General features: G+C 28.6%; 1 protein-coding gene across 2 annotated transcripts in view; it reads right to left on the reverse strand.

Moving 5' to 3' along the window:
* The window catches only part of LOC129974839 (twitchin-like), a 243,952-nt gene that overhangs the window by 129,292 nt on the left and 96,055 nt on the right, over positions 1–18,605 (reverse strand). For both annotated transcript variants that reach the window (XM_056087604.1, XM_056087605.1), the window contains 15 exons: positions 16,690–16,960; positions 15,666–15,805; positions 14,967–15,108; positions 13,019–13,166; positions 11,896–12,020; positions 10,110–10,248; positions 8,533–8,663; positions 7,422–7,508; positions 7,096–7,302; positions 5,334–5,636; positions 3,987–4,144; positions 2,340–2,484; positions 2,086–2,230; positions 1,153–1,289; positions 22–327 (listed from right to left, as the gene is read on the reverse strand). In XM_056087604.1, coding sequence (XP_055943579.1) covers positions 22–327; positions 1,153–1,289; positions 2,086–2,230; positions 2,340–2,484; positions 3,987–4,144; positions 5,334–5,636; positions 7,096–7,302; positions 7,422–7,508; positions 8,533–8,663; positions 10,110–10,248; positions 11,896–12,020; positions 13,019–13,166; positions 14,967–15,108; positions 15,666–15,805; positions 16,690–16,960 — 2,584 coding nt within the window. The remainder of the gene's footprint in view (positions 1–21; positions 328–1,152; positions 1,290–2,085; positions 2,231–2,339; positions 2,485–3,986; positions 4,145–5,333; positions 5,637–7,095; positions 7,303–7,421; positions 7,509–8,532; positions 8,664–10,109; positions 10,249–11,895; positions 12,021–13,018; positions 13,167–14,966; positions 15,109–15,665; positions 15,806–16,689; positions 16,961–18,605) is intronic.

Here is an 18,605-nt window from a genome sequence, read left to right on the forward strand (position 1 = left end):
ATTCAGGGAAGAAAATCTTACCGTATGGATTCTTTGCTAATGTTGGCTTATCAGAAGTCAAGGCTTCGGATTCGCCTTCCTTGTTTTTGGCTTTGACCCTGAAGTTATACTTCTTCTTTGGTGTAAGAGGTTCCACGGTGAATTTTCTGTCATGTGGTCCAACTTCACCAGCAGGCACCCATCTGCCTGTTTCTGTGTCTTGCTTCTCAATGATGTAACCCTCGATTTCGCTGCCACCCGTATCCTTGGGAGCATCCCATTTGATTGTTGCCTTCTCTGCCTTCACCTCTTCGATTTGTAGAGGACCGGCTGGCCGTGCTGGCTTGTCTGCAAGTAAAAGCTGTGTTTAACGATATTGTCATCTTAAACACAAACCACTGTTTTCAAATGAAACAGTTCAGCAACAAGTAAGATTGAAATATGATAAATATCAAAATGAATTTATTAGGGGCTTACATATTAAATCATATTCTTGAATTTAAAACGTTTATCGACTTTTAGATATAAGTTATAGCATTCCATATTTATTCGATAGTACGCATATTTGTTTTTGATGGTCTAGATTTCTCATCCGAATTCTAAATGTTCCTTTTACGAAGTTTTGTAGTTCACTTCTCTGAGCAGAGAATATATCATAAATGCATTGCCCATGGTTCAAAATAATATTGATATATTATTTTATTTCACAACTAACTAGATGCAAAATTTGCTATTTTATAAAACATTTTACTTAGCGGAAAGTTGTTTCATAGATTAAAGACCTGGAGTTAAAAGAAATAAGATTTCTCATTCAAAGGATTGTCTGCAAGTAAAAATTGCGTTTAACAATATTGTCCTCTTACACAAAAACCATATTTATTTATTTTTTCAAATAAAATAGTTTAGCAGCAAGTAAGATTGAATTATGATAAATAATATCAAAATGAATTTATTAGGGTGTTTTTTTTCTGTAAATCAAAGACAAAAAAATATATTAAAAATTCATTATCCTAAATTCAAAATCCTTAAGTCCTTATTTTAGGTATTAAAATATTATTTATTATTTAAAAAATGACTAAAAGTAAAGCATTTGAACAAATGAAATAATACTTTAGATCACAGATCGAAATAATTAAAGTAGCAATGATTCATAAAATTATCTACATTACTTACCCAAAACGACAATATCTGCATTAGCTGATGTAGAACCAACACTGTTGGTTAAAGTTAAGGTTATCTTTCCTCCGTCCGCTCTTTCAGCATCTTTAATGGTGAGAATAGTATTCCTTGCCGATTTATCGATCGAAATTCTATAATAAAAAATTTATTTTAATTTTGAATGACAAATTTTGTTTGGTGGCACGAATGAAAATACTTTTTTAAACACTATTACACTGTCATCTTTTATATTAGTATAATAAAAAAATATTAATAAAAATTAAAAGACAAAATGATATTATAGTTCTAAATGACTTTTATACACACTTCAGTCTCAAGAATTAAATCTTCGTATTCATTTCTTACATTTTAAGTAGCTTCCATTATCGATCTATTAAATATTATTTGCTTTATTTTTCACTAAATTTTTATTAGATAGATAAATTACTGGCAATTAATTTTTTCAAAAATTACAAAGAAAATAAAAATTAATGTACAGTTTGGATAGAAATGCAATTAAGATTTTGAAACTCTAAAACATTTCTGATAAACCTTCAATTTCAAGAGATGTAAAACATAAAATCAGTAAAAAAAAAAAAGAAAAACTGACAATAATTGTCTGATTTTATTATTTTCTAATAAATTTATTGACTCGGACTTAACTGCTCTACAATTTGTATTAATGAGTCTATATTTTCTTAAACATGTTAATTTAAGGATTTATATATTTCAAGTTCAAATTTGTGACCAAACGGATCAAAAAGTTCAAAAATTTTAGGAATATTTGGGCAATATGTTATTTATTTATCTTCTCTAGCAATAATGGAAATGTCATTTTTTTAACTCGCATAATCTACCTATAAAATGCTTCACTTCTACATTTAATTATGAGCACAAATCCTAATGCAGTTGGTAAATACATGCTTACATTAACAAATACATGCTTACTTCTTCGATCCAACTAATTCTACTCCATTGATGTCCCATTTAATATCCGGAGGAGGTTCTCCACCAATGTTTATATCATATTTGATAGTTTGACCTTTCTTTACAACAATGTTTTTGAGATCATCACCAATTATGAAAGGTTTCACTGAAATAAAAAAAAATCAATAAATAAACAGATTTCTAATCATTAAAAAACATTTTGAAGAGTTATTTATTCTCAGTGATACATATGTACAAAAGTAAAGTCCATTTACCGAAGCGAGCCTTTACAATAATTGGTTTCGTAGGATCGCTGGGTTCACCAGGTCCTGCTTTATTGACAGCTCTAATTCGAAATTCGTACTGAACACCTTCTTTTAATCCTTCGACTTTACCTTTGGTTGCAGTGGGGCCCAATTCCTATGAAATAATATCATAGTTATAATCAAGCAGCACGAAAACATTTGTTTCTGTTCTTTCAAATATATTTAAGATAAATTAAAATGTCGCTCAGTAAGTCTATTACTTATTGGGAGAATATCATTTCAGTGAAGTCTGAGTTGAAATACAAAGTGTTTATAAATGAATATCCAAACTTTGGAGGTCTATTAAAGGAATATATAATCTATTTGTTTATCGGAAATAAAAATAATAATCGAAAGTGTTTAATTTCAACTCAGTTATAAGTGTTCAATGGGAGTTCTAGAAATACGAAGGTTATCGAAGCGATACGATAACTCATCCCACATTTTTTTTCTGCGTGCCTTGTGTGAAACTTATAAAAGATGTAGATATACTTGTATGGAAATGTTTGATTTTTTTTATGGGGTTACTTAAAACACGCACATTTACAGGCTATCTAAACGTCACACTAGAGATGCTGATAAAGTATGGGAGGTGTCATCGTACCGCTTTGATATTGTTCGCATTTTTGGAAGGAGTTACAATGAACACTTGTAACTGTGTTTAATTTAAACTTCCAACTGTTATTTGTAATCTCCAATGAACAACAAGGCTGTACTTTGTTTTGTTTTCTGTTAATACCCTTGCAAATGTAGTACAGGATGTTATTCATTTATAAACATCCTGTACTACTAGAAACAGTTGAAAAGACATCTGATTTCGATCTGACCACATATTTATAAATGAGAAAGTAACGTTCCGACTGAAAGCGATCTAAATTTTTGTATTAAGATATATAGAAACTTTGAAATTTACACAGCAGAATATATTTATGAAAGAAAAATGTCCTATTACAATCATATGTAGCGATAATTACCAAAAATGATAAGCATGATTTCGAAAATTTGATTATCCTTTGTGAAAAAAAAATAGGTGTCTTATTTTTCTAGTTTCATTTTATAAACTGACTGCTTTCCTCGCGATTTCGGTGGATTCAAAATCTGTCTATTTTCTGCCACGTCCTGTGATTTTTTGCGAGCAAATGAGTTTATCTTTTACTATTGCAAATTTGACTTATATCATGTTATTATCAAATGGAATGTAATTATAAGTCGGTTTGCTTTAAAAATATTTGAATTCATTAGCAAAAGTTGTATCCAAACAGTGATTTGAAAAAAACATCAGCAATTAGAGATTCAAAGAATGCTATACACTGCAGCTGTTTTTTTTGTTCATTAATTATTAAACATTGGTTTTATAATGAAGAAGTAGTATTTAAACATTATTACATGGACTCGATGAGACCTTCAAGAGGCAGAGTTGATAACTATGCTGATCTCAAAAACTATATACGATTCAAAAAATAAATTAAAAAATGTTGTAGGACAACATCGATTAAGAATGAAAGACTCCTGGGGCACATAAACATTATGAAAGAAATACATGGAACTCTCGTTTATTTAATCATGATTTCCGAAATAATTTTTATACCATAGAACGTCGCTATCAAATCAACTTACGGCTCCTTTTGACCACTCTTTGGAGAATTTATCTTTATATTCGATTACGTAGCCGGTGATTGGCGATCCTCCGTCTTTTTCTGGTGGTGTCCATTGCAGCTCGACCATGTCTAAGTCCCAGTCTGTTACTTCAGCGTTTCCGGGCTTCGACGGTTCATCTGAAAAAGGAGCAAATAAGCTTATTCATTTCAACACCTCATATTAGAAGTTTTTGAAATTAGGAAAATGGAAATTAGGTCAATGGCATATCTTTTATATATAAATACAAAATTTGCATGTATTTTCAAAAACATTTTTAAACAACTATAATATGTTCGGAAAATTTTAAAGTTTTAAATCTTAAATCAAAACTTTGATTAAAATAGAAAAAGTAATGAGCATGCTTTTTTTTTCAGGTTGAAAAAAAATCCATTATTATTTATAATAAATAAAATTCTTTGCTTTTAATGATGAAAGAAAAGAAGAATTTTATTAACTTTTAATTATGCAATTTCACTAAGAATTCATTAATGTAATATCTCTGAAATAAATCCCATAGCAAACATCGTAGCAGCTAATAATATTCTCTAACAATTTAAACATGAAAGGACAATAAACATGTTAACGTCAACATGATTAATTCGTTTGTATGAATAAATACCAGTAAAAGTGTGCAATGGGTTTATCACATTCGCTATATTAACACTTATAAACTAATTAATACAATTAACTACAATATATGAAAGGAGTATCCATCAACTCACAGCCTACGTAAACACAACGCCCTGCGGACAACAGAATAATCTCTTTTTTTTCTACGCTGGAATGACGGTGACATAACTTCACACTTGGTGATTCTATATTCTGGAATTGGAACTAACAGACTCGATGATTCTTTTAAAACGTAAATGGTAGTCCACCTTCTCAAATCTTATAAATTCCTTCTTCTCCATTTAATAAGCTGTTTGAAATTGACATTTTTCTCCATAGAAATTTTTCAATCCTGTTCTTTTTATTTTTTTATTTTACTACACAATATGCAGAAATTTATGCATTTTCTTTGCTAATTGCTTTTTGTGGTAAGTGCTAATATAAAACATTGAAAAGCTAGAGCAATCTATAAATTTAATATTCACTCTCCGAAAACCACACAATTTTTTTCATTATATCAAACATAAAACAGATCATTAGAAACAAATAAAGGATGTTCAAAATCCACGAAATAACATTCTAAATTATTTTCACTGTCTTTTCTACTCCTCTTAATTAAGTTAAATTTCAAAACTGTTGTGCTATGTCTATTGGCATTCATAAAAGGCCATTATCATAAGTATTTTATTTTTATCATAAGCCTCTCAAAATTCTTACCATAAGGATCTTTGGCAATAATAGGCTTGGCTGTGGCAAGTGGATCCGAGGCTCCTCTGGCATTCACTGCACGAACACGGAACTTGTATTCTTTCTTGTTCACCAAACCGGTAACATCGAATTTGGTGTCCTCTGTGGTACCAATCTCAATCCATCCTCCACGGGCGCCCGTGTCCTGCATCTCTACCATGTAATGAGTAAGTGGCAATCCACCGGTATCCAAAGGTGGCTTCCAAGACAATTTGCAGCGATCTCGGAAGATGTCCGTTACATCTAAAGGACCTTGAGGTGGCTGAGGCACATCTGAAAGTAAAATGGCACGAAATTTAATACAAAAACTAATTTAGTGGATTAAGGGATGGTTTTATAATGAGTGTATAAATGAAATGCTTACATTTCAAAATAGAAATCTTCAACCTCAATAACATTTTTCCAGAATTATACAATTTAAAGGAAGCTATTGTGATATATATTTGTAATTTAAGTTTATATTTATGAATATATATATAAAATATACAGAAATTGAATGCCATTTTTTATTCCACACTTTTTTATAAATTTTAAAGATTTTTCAGATCATACTGATTAATTATATCAGATATTTTCCCCTTTTTTCCAAAAGAAAATACATAAAGTAGAAAAGTTGACAAGCCATACGCTTATTTATAACATCAGTAGATTCAATTAATTTATTTTTTTCATTAGAACAACATGAATCTGCATTGCAAATATTGCAACATGCATATCATCATTTTATCACCATTTTATGTCTATAATCTTCTTATTTATTCCTACTGAAAAGTAAAATATAGGCGCTGCAAAATGAAAAACAAATCTACCAAAATGAATTATTATGTAGGTGATTTGTAGTAAAGAAATTGCTAAGAATATTAAAGTTACTCTCAATTATGAAAAAAATATAATCTTTTAAAAAGTGCTCTGTAATTTTCTCAGATTCACAGCCCTTTTTCTTTGAAAATATTCAAATTTTTGACAAAATATGTGTTTATCATCATTCTGCGTGAATGATTGGTACAAAAACTCATATTGTAAGAAAAAAAGTTTTAAAGTATTCTTCGTGGAAACTTAATTTTGAGAGAAACATTTTGTAGGAAGGTTGCTATAAGTTTTACAATTTAATTGAAGTATTGAAATTGATTTATTATTTGATGGAAACAAACTAAATTGCTCTATAAATGTATAAAATATGTTATATGTGAAAATGTTAAATTATTTTTTTAAAGTGTCCTCTTAAAAGTATGGAAGTGCAACAGTAAAATCATTGTATAGCATTAAAATAAATTTATAGTTAACACATCTATGATGCCAGTTGTTTGATTTAAACTTTAATATCAACCGAATCCATGAACACTGATATCGTTGATTAGACTAGCATTCAAACAACATACACGAGATGATTGTCTAAAGCACAACCAGAAATGATACACAGAGGAGATCAACTTAAAGTTACTTGTTTCAAATTCAGTACAGACCATAATATAAAAATATATGGAAAAGCGTTATACAATTTCTTTCCGTTTTCGATCAATCCAAACTACATATTTAAATTGAGATTACAGCAAGATACAATTAAAGATACAATTAATTTAAATTGAGATTACAGCAAGATACAATTAAAGATACAATTAATTTAAATTGAGATTACAGCAAGATACAATTAAAGATACCATTAATTTAAATTGAGATTACAGCAAGATACAATTAATTTAAATTGAGATAACAAGAACAACAAACACTTTACCAATGAAATTGAAGTTGAGCTTCATTTTGTCTTCTCCTGTCGCATTTCCCAGGCAAAGTTCGTAATCTCCACTTGCCTCTCTGGGGGGCTTGCGGAAGGTGATAACCACTTTGTCGTTCTTCACAACCACTTCAATATCTTTTGCCATAACCGGCTTACCATTTCTTAGTAATTTCGATGTAATGTCCGATACTTTAGTGCCAGGGACTAAAAAATTGCAAAATATTTCATGAGTTTTGTGCTTAGTAAGAAATGAAATGGTATTAGAAGAAACAAATCAGGATTTGAAAATGATTGTCTGTCAGTAATTAATTTTTTTTTCTTACTTGTAAATGGTATTTCGGCAGTGAGAGGTTTGTTGACGTTTCCAGAAAATTCTGTTTTGTCCCTGCTTATTTTTGGTGGCTTCTCACCTGTGGAAATAAAAAAAAAAAAGAAGTTTTTTTTTCTTTTAAATTTGGTCGAAAATTGTGCATGATATACTGAAATATTATATGGTGTTCTTAAAGATAAAGATTTTTAAATTGTTAAAAATTTTACCAATTGTAGATTTTTTATTTCAATTGCAAGCAGAAAAAAAAGGCGAAGTAAAAGGCATAACTGCTATAAAATACTAAGTAATTTTCACTAACAAAAATTATTAGAATAAAATTGCAAATAAATTAACAACTTTTATATTCATTACATGAGGAATAAACTTAAAGAAAAAAAGAACTTACAAGTCAGTTGCAACTAAGCAAGTTTTTCAGATATTTTTTGTTTTTATCAATGAAGAAAAAAAGTAAACATTTAAAACTTTCAAAATTTAATAACCGAGATATAGCATAAAAATCAATATCATTGCATATATCAAAAAGGGACAAAAAGAACCTCACAGACTGTAGACTTAACTTGTTATTTTTAAATAATTTTTCAGCCGGAGTCCTGGCAGAGGGGTAGCGCGTCATCCCGTGATCTGGGCGTCCTGGGTACGAGTCCCGTTCGGGCATGGTTGTTCTTCATCTGTTCTATCTGTGAGATGTGTGAATGTGCCCGCCTGTAAAAAGGGGCAGTGCAAGCGAATGTGATGCGGGAGTAGCCAAGACGTACTCTTAGCCTTAGGTGGCGCTACTAAAAACAAGAGACGCACCGTCGGCTTAAAATCGCTGAATTTGTCAGCGAGCTTGTCCATGGCAAGTGCCATTAGAAACAACAACAAAGAATTTTTCAACTCTTAATTTATTTTCAACGAAAAGTTTATTTTTATTTCTTCAAAAAAAATGCCTAAATATTGAATAATGAAATAAAATCATAACTACACAACATTCCAAAAAAATAGTAATTGTATTGATTTGGATGATACAAATTATATATTTCTGAACAATTTTAAAAGTCATGAATTTCTTTATTTGGATAACTGGCTTAGAGAATAGAACAAGTTGAAATTTTCTAACTTACCTTCACCAACTGCAAGTCTGCAAGAAGAAGACAACTCTTTGCTCCTACATTCATATTCACCAGCATCCTCAAGCTTGCAGTTGTTGATGATTAACTGATGTCTGCCATCACCAAGAGATTTAATAGTTATACTATAAAGATAATTACAAAGCTAATGAGTTATTATTTTATGACATAAGGCTTTTGTTTTAGGTCTGGACAAACATATTGCACCAATCGACGCATAATATTTATGTTTAATAAAGAAATAAAATATTTCGAAATTTTGTGAATTATAATAATAAAATGCTTCAAAAAATTTTACTAAAATATAATTAAAATATTTATATTATTAATTAAAGTAAATAGTTACATATGTCATTACCAAATAAAATCCAAAACTAATGATAATTAATAAGAATAATAAAAAGTACATTATTTTTAGCAACACACCAAAAATTATTAGAAATTTTATTATTATAAAAATATATTTTTATTCATACAATTTTAATAAAATTAAACGCTTGAGTATTATACTTTATAACATGATATTCAAATGAAATGGCAGTATTAGATCAATATATGTAAAGCTGAGCTACTATTATTTAATAGTAAAATCTTTTACTTTTCATCTGTAATTAAGATAATTTATTGTGATTTTGAAATTCTGCATTATATATTTTTCTTGTAAAATGGCATAGTTTAATTTCTCTGAATAATATTAAAATAAATACTTCTTTGTTTACATTCTACATAAAAAGTTTAATTAAAACAGTTTATTCTTTGTGAAACTGAGAAGGTTATAGTAAAAAATATATATATATATTACCTATAGTCCAAATTAGCAATAAAATCATTAAATGAAATTGTTGTTTGAAATGCAATTTTTGCAATTGGATCTTTCAAAAAAGGTCAAAATGCTATTCAACAAATTTCGGAAAATGTTTAAAAATAATTTTAGCAATATTTTAATTTACTTTAGATTTGCTTCGTTTATAAAGATGGAATTTTACAATCTGTTTATCACTCACTTGCTAATATAACAGAATATTGAAATTTTCGGTATTTATATATTCTCTCAGACAAAACAGAACTTTAATATTTTCATAACTTCATTAACACATAATAAGTTGGTTTAATCAATTATTTTTCTATTAGTTACATCACATAATAATGTAATGAAGTAAAAAAAGATTTCAAGAGTCCATAATATTCATAAAAATTAATTATAAATTACAAATTAAAAAGTAAAAAATAATTAAAATAAAAATAATTCTATTATTTAGCATAGACTAATAAAAGTGTGTTTTTAATAACTGTTATTATTTAATATTTTAGAGCATCTTTCAGAATTCTGTTATAAGTTTGTGAGTAAATTTTAAAAAGTAATGATCTTTAGCAATTAGTAAATACATTTCTAATTTATATTAAAGTAAAAAAAGATTTCATATTTAAATTTATTTTGAATATCTCTACTTGAATATTCTGGACATATAAACTGAAGTACACTAGCGAGATCTTTGAATTTGTTTAAATATTTTTACGGTGTAATTTTGCTTGTTTTTTGTATCAGTTGATGTATTATTTTAATAACTTACTCATTCGATGGTTTTATGGGCTGACCATCCTTGAACCATTCTGCTGGTGCTTTTTTGTCTTGAAGTTCAATTTCTAGCACCACCTGATCTCGTTCTACAGCTGAAGTGTCCTTCAATTTCTTCAAGAATTTATTACCAGCTGTGGAAATAAAAACACAGTCATTAAAAAACGATAAAATACATTAAAAGGGTTCATAACTGAAAAGCATTCCTAAAAAAAACAGGTTTTTTTTTTATTGAATCTTGTGTTAATGCAATTTTTTTAGTTTACTATATTAGCAGTTTTTAATATCATATCAGGCAATATTTTGATAATTTGATTTTTAATTTTAAAAAAACCCAACATAATAACATACAAGAAAATGCATTCGAACTTCATCTCAAAATATATTCAAATCAAAAATAGAGTTAAAAGTTACAGATAATATATTACGTGAAAATGCGAATTAAAAAGAATTATCACCATTAATTTAGTAGGAAAAACATTATCATTATAATGAAGAATGATGATTGTTTGCTATCATTAAAACGGGCTTCATAATTTTTTTTATGTATAAGAACAGCGTAAATTGTGTTTATGTTCAAAATTCCGAGAATCAATTTAATGATAATTAGATAAAATTATACCGAAGTAAAAAAATGTTGATGATGGTAACACGAATCATATAAGAAATATTTAAATTGCAAAAATTTATTTTTAGTTTTAACCAGCCTGAAAAATAATTTTTGAGTTGCTGAAAATAGAACTACAAACTATTTTTTATTAAAAAGAACACGAAAAAGAAATGTAATGAATAGTTTTTTTAAAGGCTAACTTTCAGAGATACCACAAGCATTAAAACCCTTTTTTAATGCCTTCTCTCCTTGTACATATTCGTAGCAACATCTAATGAACCATTGAGATGTTATTTAAGTTCATTGTTTTACATCAATAAAAACTTAGCATGTAAACAAATCACACCCAACATCTAACAACTAAAACAGATACTATATGCGTCTAGTAAGCAACACCAGATAGGAAATAGGAGTAAAGATGTCCTTTCCAATAATAATATTTCACTTCCTTACCCCTTTCGGTTAGGCAGTCATTTCACCTCTATGTGAGTATAATAAAAGTAAGTCAAATCTACTAATGCAGCAGATCTACTTAATGTAGCAGTTTCTTTTTGATGTGTTAGTAACTTAAAAACTTGTACTAAGTATTCATTTAAAAGTCAAAATAAACACTTAGATACACAAAATAAATAAATCTTGCGATTTGCAACTGCAGAGAAGTTAGAAATAAATCCATATGTAGTCAATTGATCCTTACTACTTTTGATTAAATAAAAAAAAATTAATAAACATTTCCTTGCTTATTCAAAATAATATAATCTTTCAATTTAAATTTCAATGAATGATGATGTAGATTCACGAAAGATTTTAGTAACGAAAAAAAAAAATGAAGCACTACCAAGGAATCTTAAATATAAGAAAAATAACTGGCTGAAAAACCAACTGTTGAATTCACTGTAATATGTTAATATCTTCGACGGCAGATTTAGGAATTGCATTGATATTAGAAAGTATCAGTATGGACATTTCCAAGCGATTTGTAAGATAACGTGTTCTCATCTTTTCTTTCTTATTGATATTTCATTAAAAAAAGTAACGAACTGGTTAAATTCTGCTATTCGATGAAATTATTTGTTATTAAATGATCAAGAAAATACATTAAAAACATTTTATAATATATTATTTTTATTTTCACAGGGATTCATTTTATAAAAATTAATCTTGAACTTACGTTCCACTATCAGTTCGCAAGTGGTTGTATCATCATTAGTCTTGCAAGTATACTCTCCTTCATCAGTCAGTTTGGCACTCTTGAAAATCAACCTCCTTTTCCTGCCTTCCTGTGTGATGTCGAATCTGCAATGAACATAAAAAAAAATATTACATTAATTTTAAATATTAATAATTAATGTATAATAATAACATACAATAATTAATTTATAATAATATTAATAGTTAATATTAATTAGGTGTTCAGTTTTAATGCTGTACTTTTTATAAATTTGTGTCTAAAACTTTAAAAAAAATCTCTAAGACCAAAGTAGGCAACTGCCAAAGTACCCAAAGCCACCATTTTTTAAAATTTACATTACATGTTTTAAATTTCTAAACAGAACAATTTAATTAGGTATTTTCATTAAATTTTCAAGGGACGTGCTCTCTAATTCGTCCAAGTAAATCTCACTTAAATTCTGTAGCTTTATTGAGTTGTGTCGAAAAATAATTGCCATTTTTGTCACTATTTTGTTTAAAATGATTTTTAAATTTAAGTTCTAAATTTTTTTGGAAGCAATACTAAAATAAATTCTCTTGAAAAGGATTCTAAATTAAATATTTCGTTATTTCAGTTTTTCAAATTTTGCTGCTGAAAATTGCTTATATAGAAATTAAATTCAAGATCAGGCATATACAAGATCAAAAATATTTAATTCTGGAATTTCGAGACTGGAGCAAAACCATCCCAAGACTTGTGTTACCTAACCGCGTTTAGAGTGGTGAGGTAGTTATCTTGAATTTGGTCCTGTATTGCCCACATGCAACACTTGAAAAGATTACTGTTTTTCGATATTGAAGTTTTAATCTTTTATGAAGTGAAATTAAGTTCAAAAAGTGCAGACTTTTCGCTCTGCACATTTTTCGAAATTCTACATGTTGAACATATCTCTCAATTTTGAGCATCAATATTCTAATTTGTCACTTTTAATTTATTCTTATTAAATACAAATATTAAACGAATAATTCCCGAATTTAATCTCTATATAAGCGAATCATAAGTTAAATCAAGTATTCAAACAACGATCCACTAAACTAATTGGGACGTGATTCCAAAAAATAGCAGAAATGTACATTCTTACTTTTTATCTTTACTTTTCACCAGTTCCTTGTCACCTTTGAACCATTTCACTGGAGCATCATACTCGTCCACTTCGCATTCGAGTACTACTTTTTCTTTCTCCATGACTCTCATACTCTTTAATGGCCGCATGAACTGGAATTTTTGGTCTAAAAATAAAGTAAGAAATAATAGTTTTTTTTCTGGTGGAATTTTCGCCCTTATCCTCTAGATGCACTAAATTTGAATGTATGCTTCTTCCGCATAATAGCTATTCAATATAGTCTTTTTCATGCTTCCATCTGATGTCTTTTGTTGTAATTTTTTTTTCATAGATATTTTTCTCTCAATCCATTACCTCTGATTTTCAAAACGAACAATACAGCACCGCAGCTTAATTATTAATGTTTAGAGATGAGATTTAATTATCTCTCTAGACTTATAAACCCTTTTATATATAGATAACTCTGAGTGTATACAACCCATGTAAACCATTTTTTTATTAAATTAAATAAAGATGTCTTAAAACAAATCTGCTTGAACAAAAATAAATGATTTGAAGAATTTAGAATTTTATTGATATTTCTCATTAAATAACTTGTTTTTCATAATTTAAATATTAAATTAAGCGCACATTTAACAGGCCACCGAGAGCAAAATTTCCTGGGCTCGGCTTCGAGTTTGGGGGTAGCTTCCTGGCACGAGGTAAGGAAGAGAAGAAGATAGTTAAGGAAGGCCCGCATGGTAGAATTTTGTTCCAGAGTCTAGACCGTCATTTACCTGAAGTCATAATTTTGTCATGAAGTCGGAAATAAAATGAAAAAAGTTTTCGAATTGGAAAGGTCTTAAAAGATTTCGATGCGCGCCTACTTGGGGAGAGGGAAAAGAATAAAAGAGTTAGCAGAATCGAAAGCTTATGAAGAATACAGTCAAATCTCGTTTAACGAGATAACGAGTGATTCGCAAAATGAACAAAACTAAAAGTAAAAGAGTAAACTGGCTTTAAGCGTGATGTTTCACAGAACGAATAGCTAGGAGACATTGCGAGGGTACACACTGGATTGGCCTCCATCAGTCTGTGTTGAGAACTTATTATATCTCCATGGAAGGAGTTTCCGCTGAATAGCGTTGTCGAATAAGACTCCAACGAGTGTGAGCAAATACCTTAATCGAGGAGATTGTGCTTCTGGACATGTTTATGGAACCAGAAGCGAATATGAGCTAATAGAAGAACGTACCTAGAGCTGTATTCTGTGTCACAGCAAAAATCTGATGTGGAGATAAAATTAGCAGAGGAAGAAATAATATATTCAACAGAGCAAAAATCTTCCAATGAAATAAAGGAGATGTTGAGAGAATGGGAAACTGTTGTGTTGAAAATATTACCCTTATAAGACAGTGGCTTCTTCTTCTTGTATACAGCCGACCACCCCGCCACCACTGAACGAAGCAGTATCGACAGGATTTGTTGTGGCCGACTGCTAATAAGATAGTGGCTATGATCATTAAAAATTCATTTAACAATAAAGCTGTGCTTTATCCGCCAAATTTTAATATATAGCCATGAAAAAAAAAGTCTTTGGAAAATTTTCTTTTAATTAAAACTACGTATTATAAATAAATTACAATGTTATAAATTTGTTTATGTATATTTTAATGGAATGTATTGTTCTACTTACATGGATTCTTATGCAAAAAAAATTTTTTTTTCGCATTATGAATGTGATCCGGGTACTGATTAATCTCAGTAGGCGAAGTTTTACTGTAATTTTTACTACATGTTTACGGTATGTTTATTTTATAACAATAGAAAAGATAAATGCTATCAAGTGCCCTTTAAACAGCAGCATTTATTTATAAGAATAATTACTAGCATTTTTCAAATGCACATATTTCATCATCAGGGATGCATATTTTTTCTGCTACAAAGAAGTTTATCATGCTTTATAAAAGTGAATCTAAAACTGTACCTGTTATTACAAGTTTCGTAGAAGTTTTCTCCTCCTCGTTAATTTTGCATGTGTAATCTCCACTATCATCAACACGACAGTTCTGGATCTTCAATGTTTTATGTCCGAATGTATCAGAATCAAGCACATATCTATCACTAGCCTGTGAAATATAATATTTTATAAAATATTCTACCATTTTTATAAACATCTTCCCACAAAGTCAAAAAAACAGCTACTTATAATGATATATTATACAGCTGAGTTTATCAAAGCTTATTAATAAAAAAATCTGTCCAAAAATTGCTATACAGTAATTTAATTTTTTTATGTTTAATGTTTTAATTTGAATTAAATATCATCATACATTTCAAGTTCATTTCAATGTCACTCTTGCCAACTTATTTTTTTGTGTGACAACACATATATTTAACCTATGGATTATTTATACGTATGTATCACATTAATTCCATTTACATATATATGTACCACTTTTAAAAATATGGTTGTTCATATACACACCTATATATTTCATAAAAATGCAATAAAATTTAGATTTATAAAAATCTTCATCATTTCAAGTAATAAATCAAGTTGTTAATAAAAGTTTTAAAAAATATATAAGCAAAATATGTAGGTATCATTTACTAGAAAAATTCATCCAAGTTGAATTATGAAAGACAAAAATATAAATGCTAAAAAATTGAAAAAAAAAATTACCAGTATCTGTTGATTTCCTTTGTACCATTTTACAGGTGCTTTAGAAGAATTGCAAGTACATTCCAGAACTGCTTCTTTTGATGTATACTGTTCAACTCTAGGTGGCAATTTCTTAATTATTTTGTATACTGGATCAGGAGCTGCAATGAAAAGAAACAAATTATTTAGTATCATCAATTTACGAAAACATTTCTTATTGAAATATGAATTGAAGGACCAAGAATTAATTTGATATTATACAGTTGCGTAAATTCTTTCAAAAATGATAAAAGTAGAAGTTAAAAGAAAGATTCATTTATGATATTTTAAAAAATTTTATAAAATTTAAATCATTTTCAATGTGAAATATTTATTTTCACCTGCTTTTGTAACTTCAAATGTTGTTGTTTCAAAATCTTATTTTTTAATTTTTCAACTAAATTCATATTTTTATTGATGCTAAATCTCTGAAATCATAGATAGTTGGTCTTATTTAATTTATGTATTACATTTTTTTAAATTCTGAAGTACAAAAACAATGGCAAAAAGTTAATAATAAAGTAGATAAAACTGAAATGTATAATATTTTTACTTTACATTTCTGAAATAGTCACTTTATAGTTTAGTAAAAGCTTATAGTCATGAGGAGCAAATTTAAACGCTGAGACGACAATTATTTAAGATTAGTGGGTTTTCAAAAAGATTTATCTAAACTGAATCTCAGTATATTTGAAAGTTCATCGCACAGATATTTCGTTGAATTGACTTTGCTAATGTGCTATGTCAGAAGCGGTTATTAGCATTACCCTATTAGCACAAGATATTTATTTATAGTGCGATATCTCAATGATGTGTATCCGATATTTCGAATGTAGATACTATAATATTATTGTTTGACATTTTTTTCTAATCAATGATGACAATAAATTACAAACGATGATCACTTATAAATATTTAAATTATCGAAACTGTAAACCATAGAACAGAGAAACTGATAATGAAATAATGAATTTAAAAAAAGTGAAGCAAGCGTATGTTCACTTACCATCCACTTCTAGGTATCCAACGCTGGTGGCTTCATTGCACTGAATTGTGTATCGGGCCTCATCATCCATGGTTGGGTTATTGATCTCAAGAACATGCAAGTCGCCTTGAGCTGACATGTGGTATCGCTTGCCCATGTAAATTTCTTGTTTGTTTTTGAACCACTTGGCTTTAACATTGCTTCGAGAAAAGACAGCTTCAAAGCGGACTTTCTTGTCTCGCCCTTCCTTTATGTGCTGATCCTCGAGTTTCTTCACAAAGAAATCAGCTTTCTGAAAAAAGCATGCAATGTTAAGTATGTTGAGTGATTTATCAAAGTTTCAAAATTCATTTTTTAGTTGTGCTACAGCAGCCTGAGTGCTTAAAAATCGATGTAAACATAATTAATTTTTAACTATAAATGTCGAGGCTTTAAATTGTTCACACATATAAATTAGAGGTAGAATGTTTCATCTATCGAAAAGGAAATGTTTTGTTTTAGAAATATAATTCAAAAGAAAGGGTTAAATTTGCTGAAAGATTTACTTCATTGCACAAAAAATTTAGCAACAGACATTCGATTTGGCAGCTGTCTAGTTAAATCCGTATCAAGCCTAATCGGAGCAGTGCAACCTAATTGGCATATGTTTAATGACCGTCTTTATGCAGTAATGATTCAAAGGGAAAATGGTTATGGTTAAAAAATGGCTAATGGCTTAGCCCTTTAAAGGGCCATTTTTTTCTAGTTATATTATGTTGAAATATTTTTAGGCTTGAAATTAGAATAAGAAAAAGGATTCACTTAGCTTATTAGATAAATTTAATTTGATTAATTAATTAATTTGGTTAATTAATAATTGAATAACAAATCAAGACACATCATTTTGTCTAAGACAAAGAACTGAAGCATTTAAGTTTCTAACTTACTAAAAAAATGTGTCAGAACTTATGCCAACCTACATAATTTCATACAAAGATTGATAAATTTGGTGGGAAGCATACTTCCCACGGACCTAGAAAGGGTTAAAAAATTAACTTAATTTTTTTTGCCATAAAAATAATATTAAAAATATTATGCATTCTGGACTCGGCGCTTTCGTGTTCCGCACGATCTTGCACTTCAAGACAGCGGGGGCCTGTGCCTTTGCCCAGTAGATTGAATGGGGTCGCAGACAGGGTGGTAACAATGCTATTGGTCTATTAACCAATTAAATAACGTTGTAAGAAGTACATATTTTTTAGAATTATAAAATATTATGATTACTGTGCGTGTACACATCAAAACCGTTAAGATTTAATTAATTGCCTCTATATAATATATTGGAAACATTAGCTATTCCTTGATTAATTATGCTCTATTTTATAAATACTGTGAAATAATAATTTTTATTTTACATAATTATTACATTACAATAATAAGATACATAATAAGTTTTACAATAATTATTTACATCTTTAAATAAAGGGCTAATAATTATAACCATATAGACTAATAAATATGATTAACTAATTATTCTGGTTATTTTTCAATAATTTTACAACCAGTTAATTTTTTTTTATCAAATACGTGCTAAAAAGAATTAAACCAGTCTACATATGTATTTTCAGAAAGTTAATAAAAAATAAACTAAAATAAATCACCAGTCCATTAAAAAGAATATATATATATATATATATATATATATATATATATATATATATATATATATATATATATATATATATATATATATATATTGAAGTGTAGGATTAAATTCACTAGTTCCTTTAAAAGAGGAGTCTTATAATACACTATGGCATAAGCCTGCAGAATGTCTAAATCCACCACTGCAATGAAGTAACACTCAAGTGCACTTTATTATACCGATTGCTTTGTGTCTCTTTATTTAAATGATTTTGATATCAATCCTCAAGAACTAAGAAAACAAGAGGACGAGT

Source organism: Argiope bruennichi, chromosome 7 (genome assembly GCF_947563725.1).
Source record: "Argiope bruennichi chromosome 7, qqArgBrue1.1, whole genome shotgun sequence".
NCBI classification, from domain to species: domain Eukaryota; kingdom Metazoa; phylum Arthropoda; class Arachnida; order Araneae; family Araneidae; genus Argiope; species Argiope bruennichi.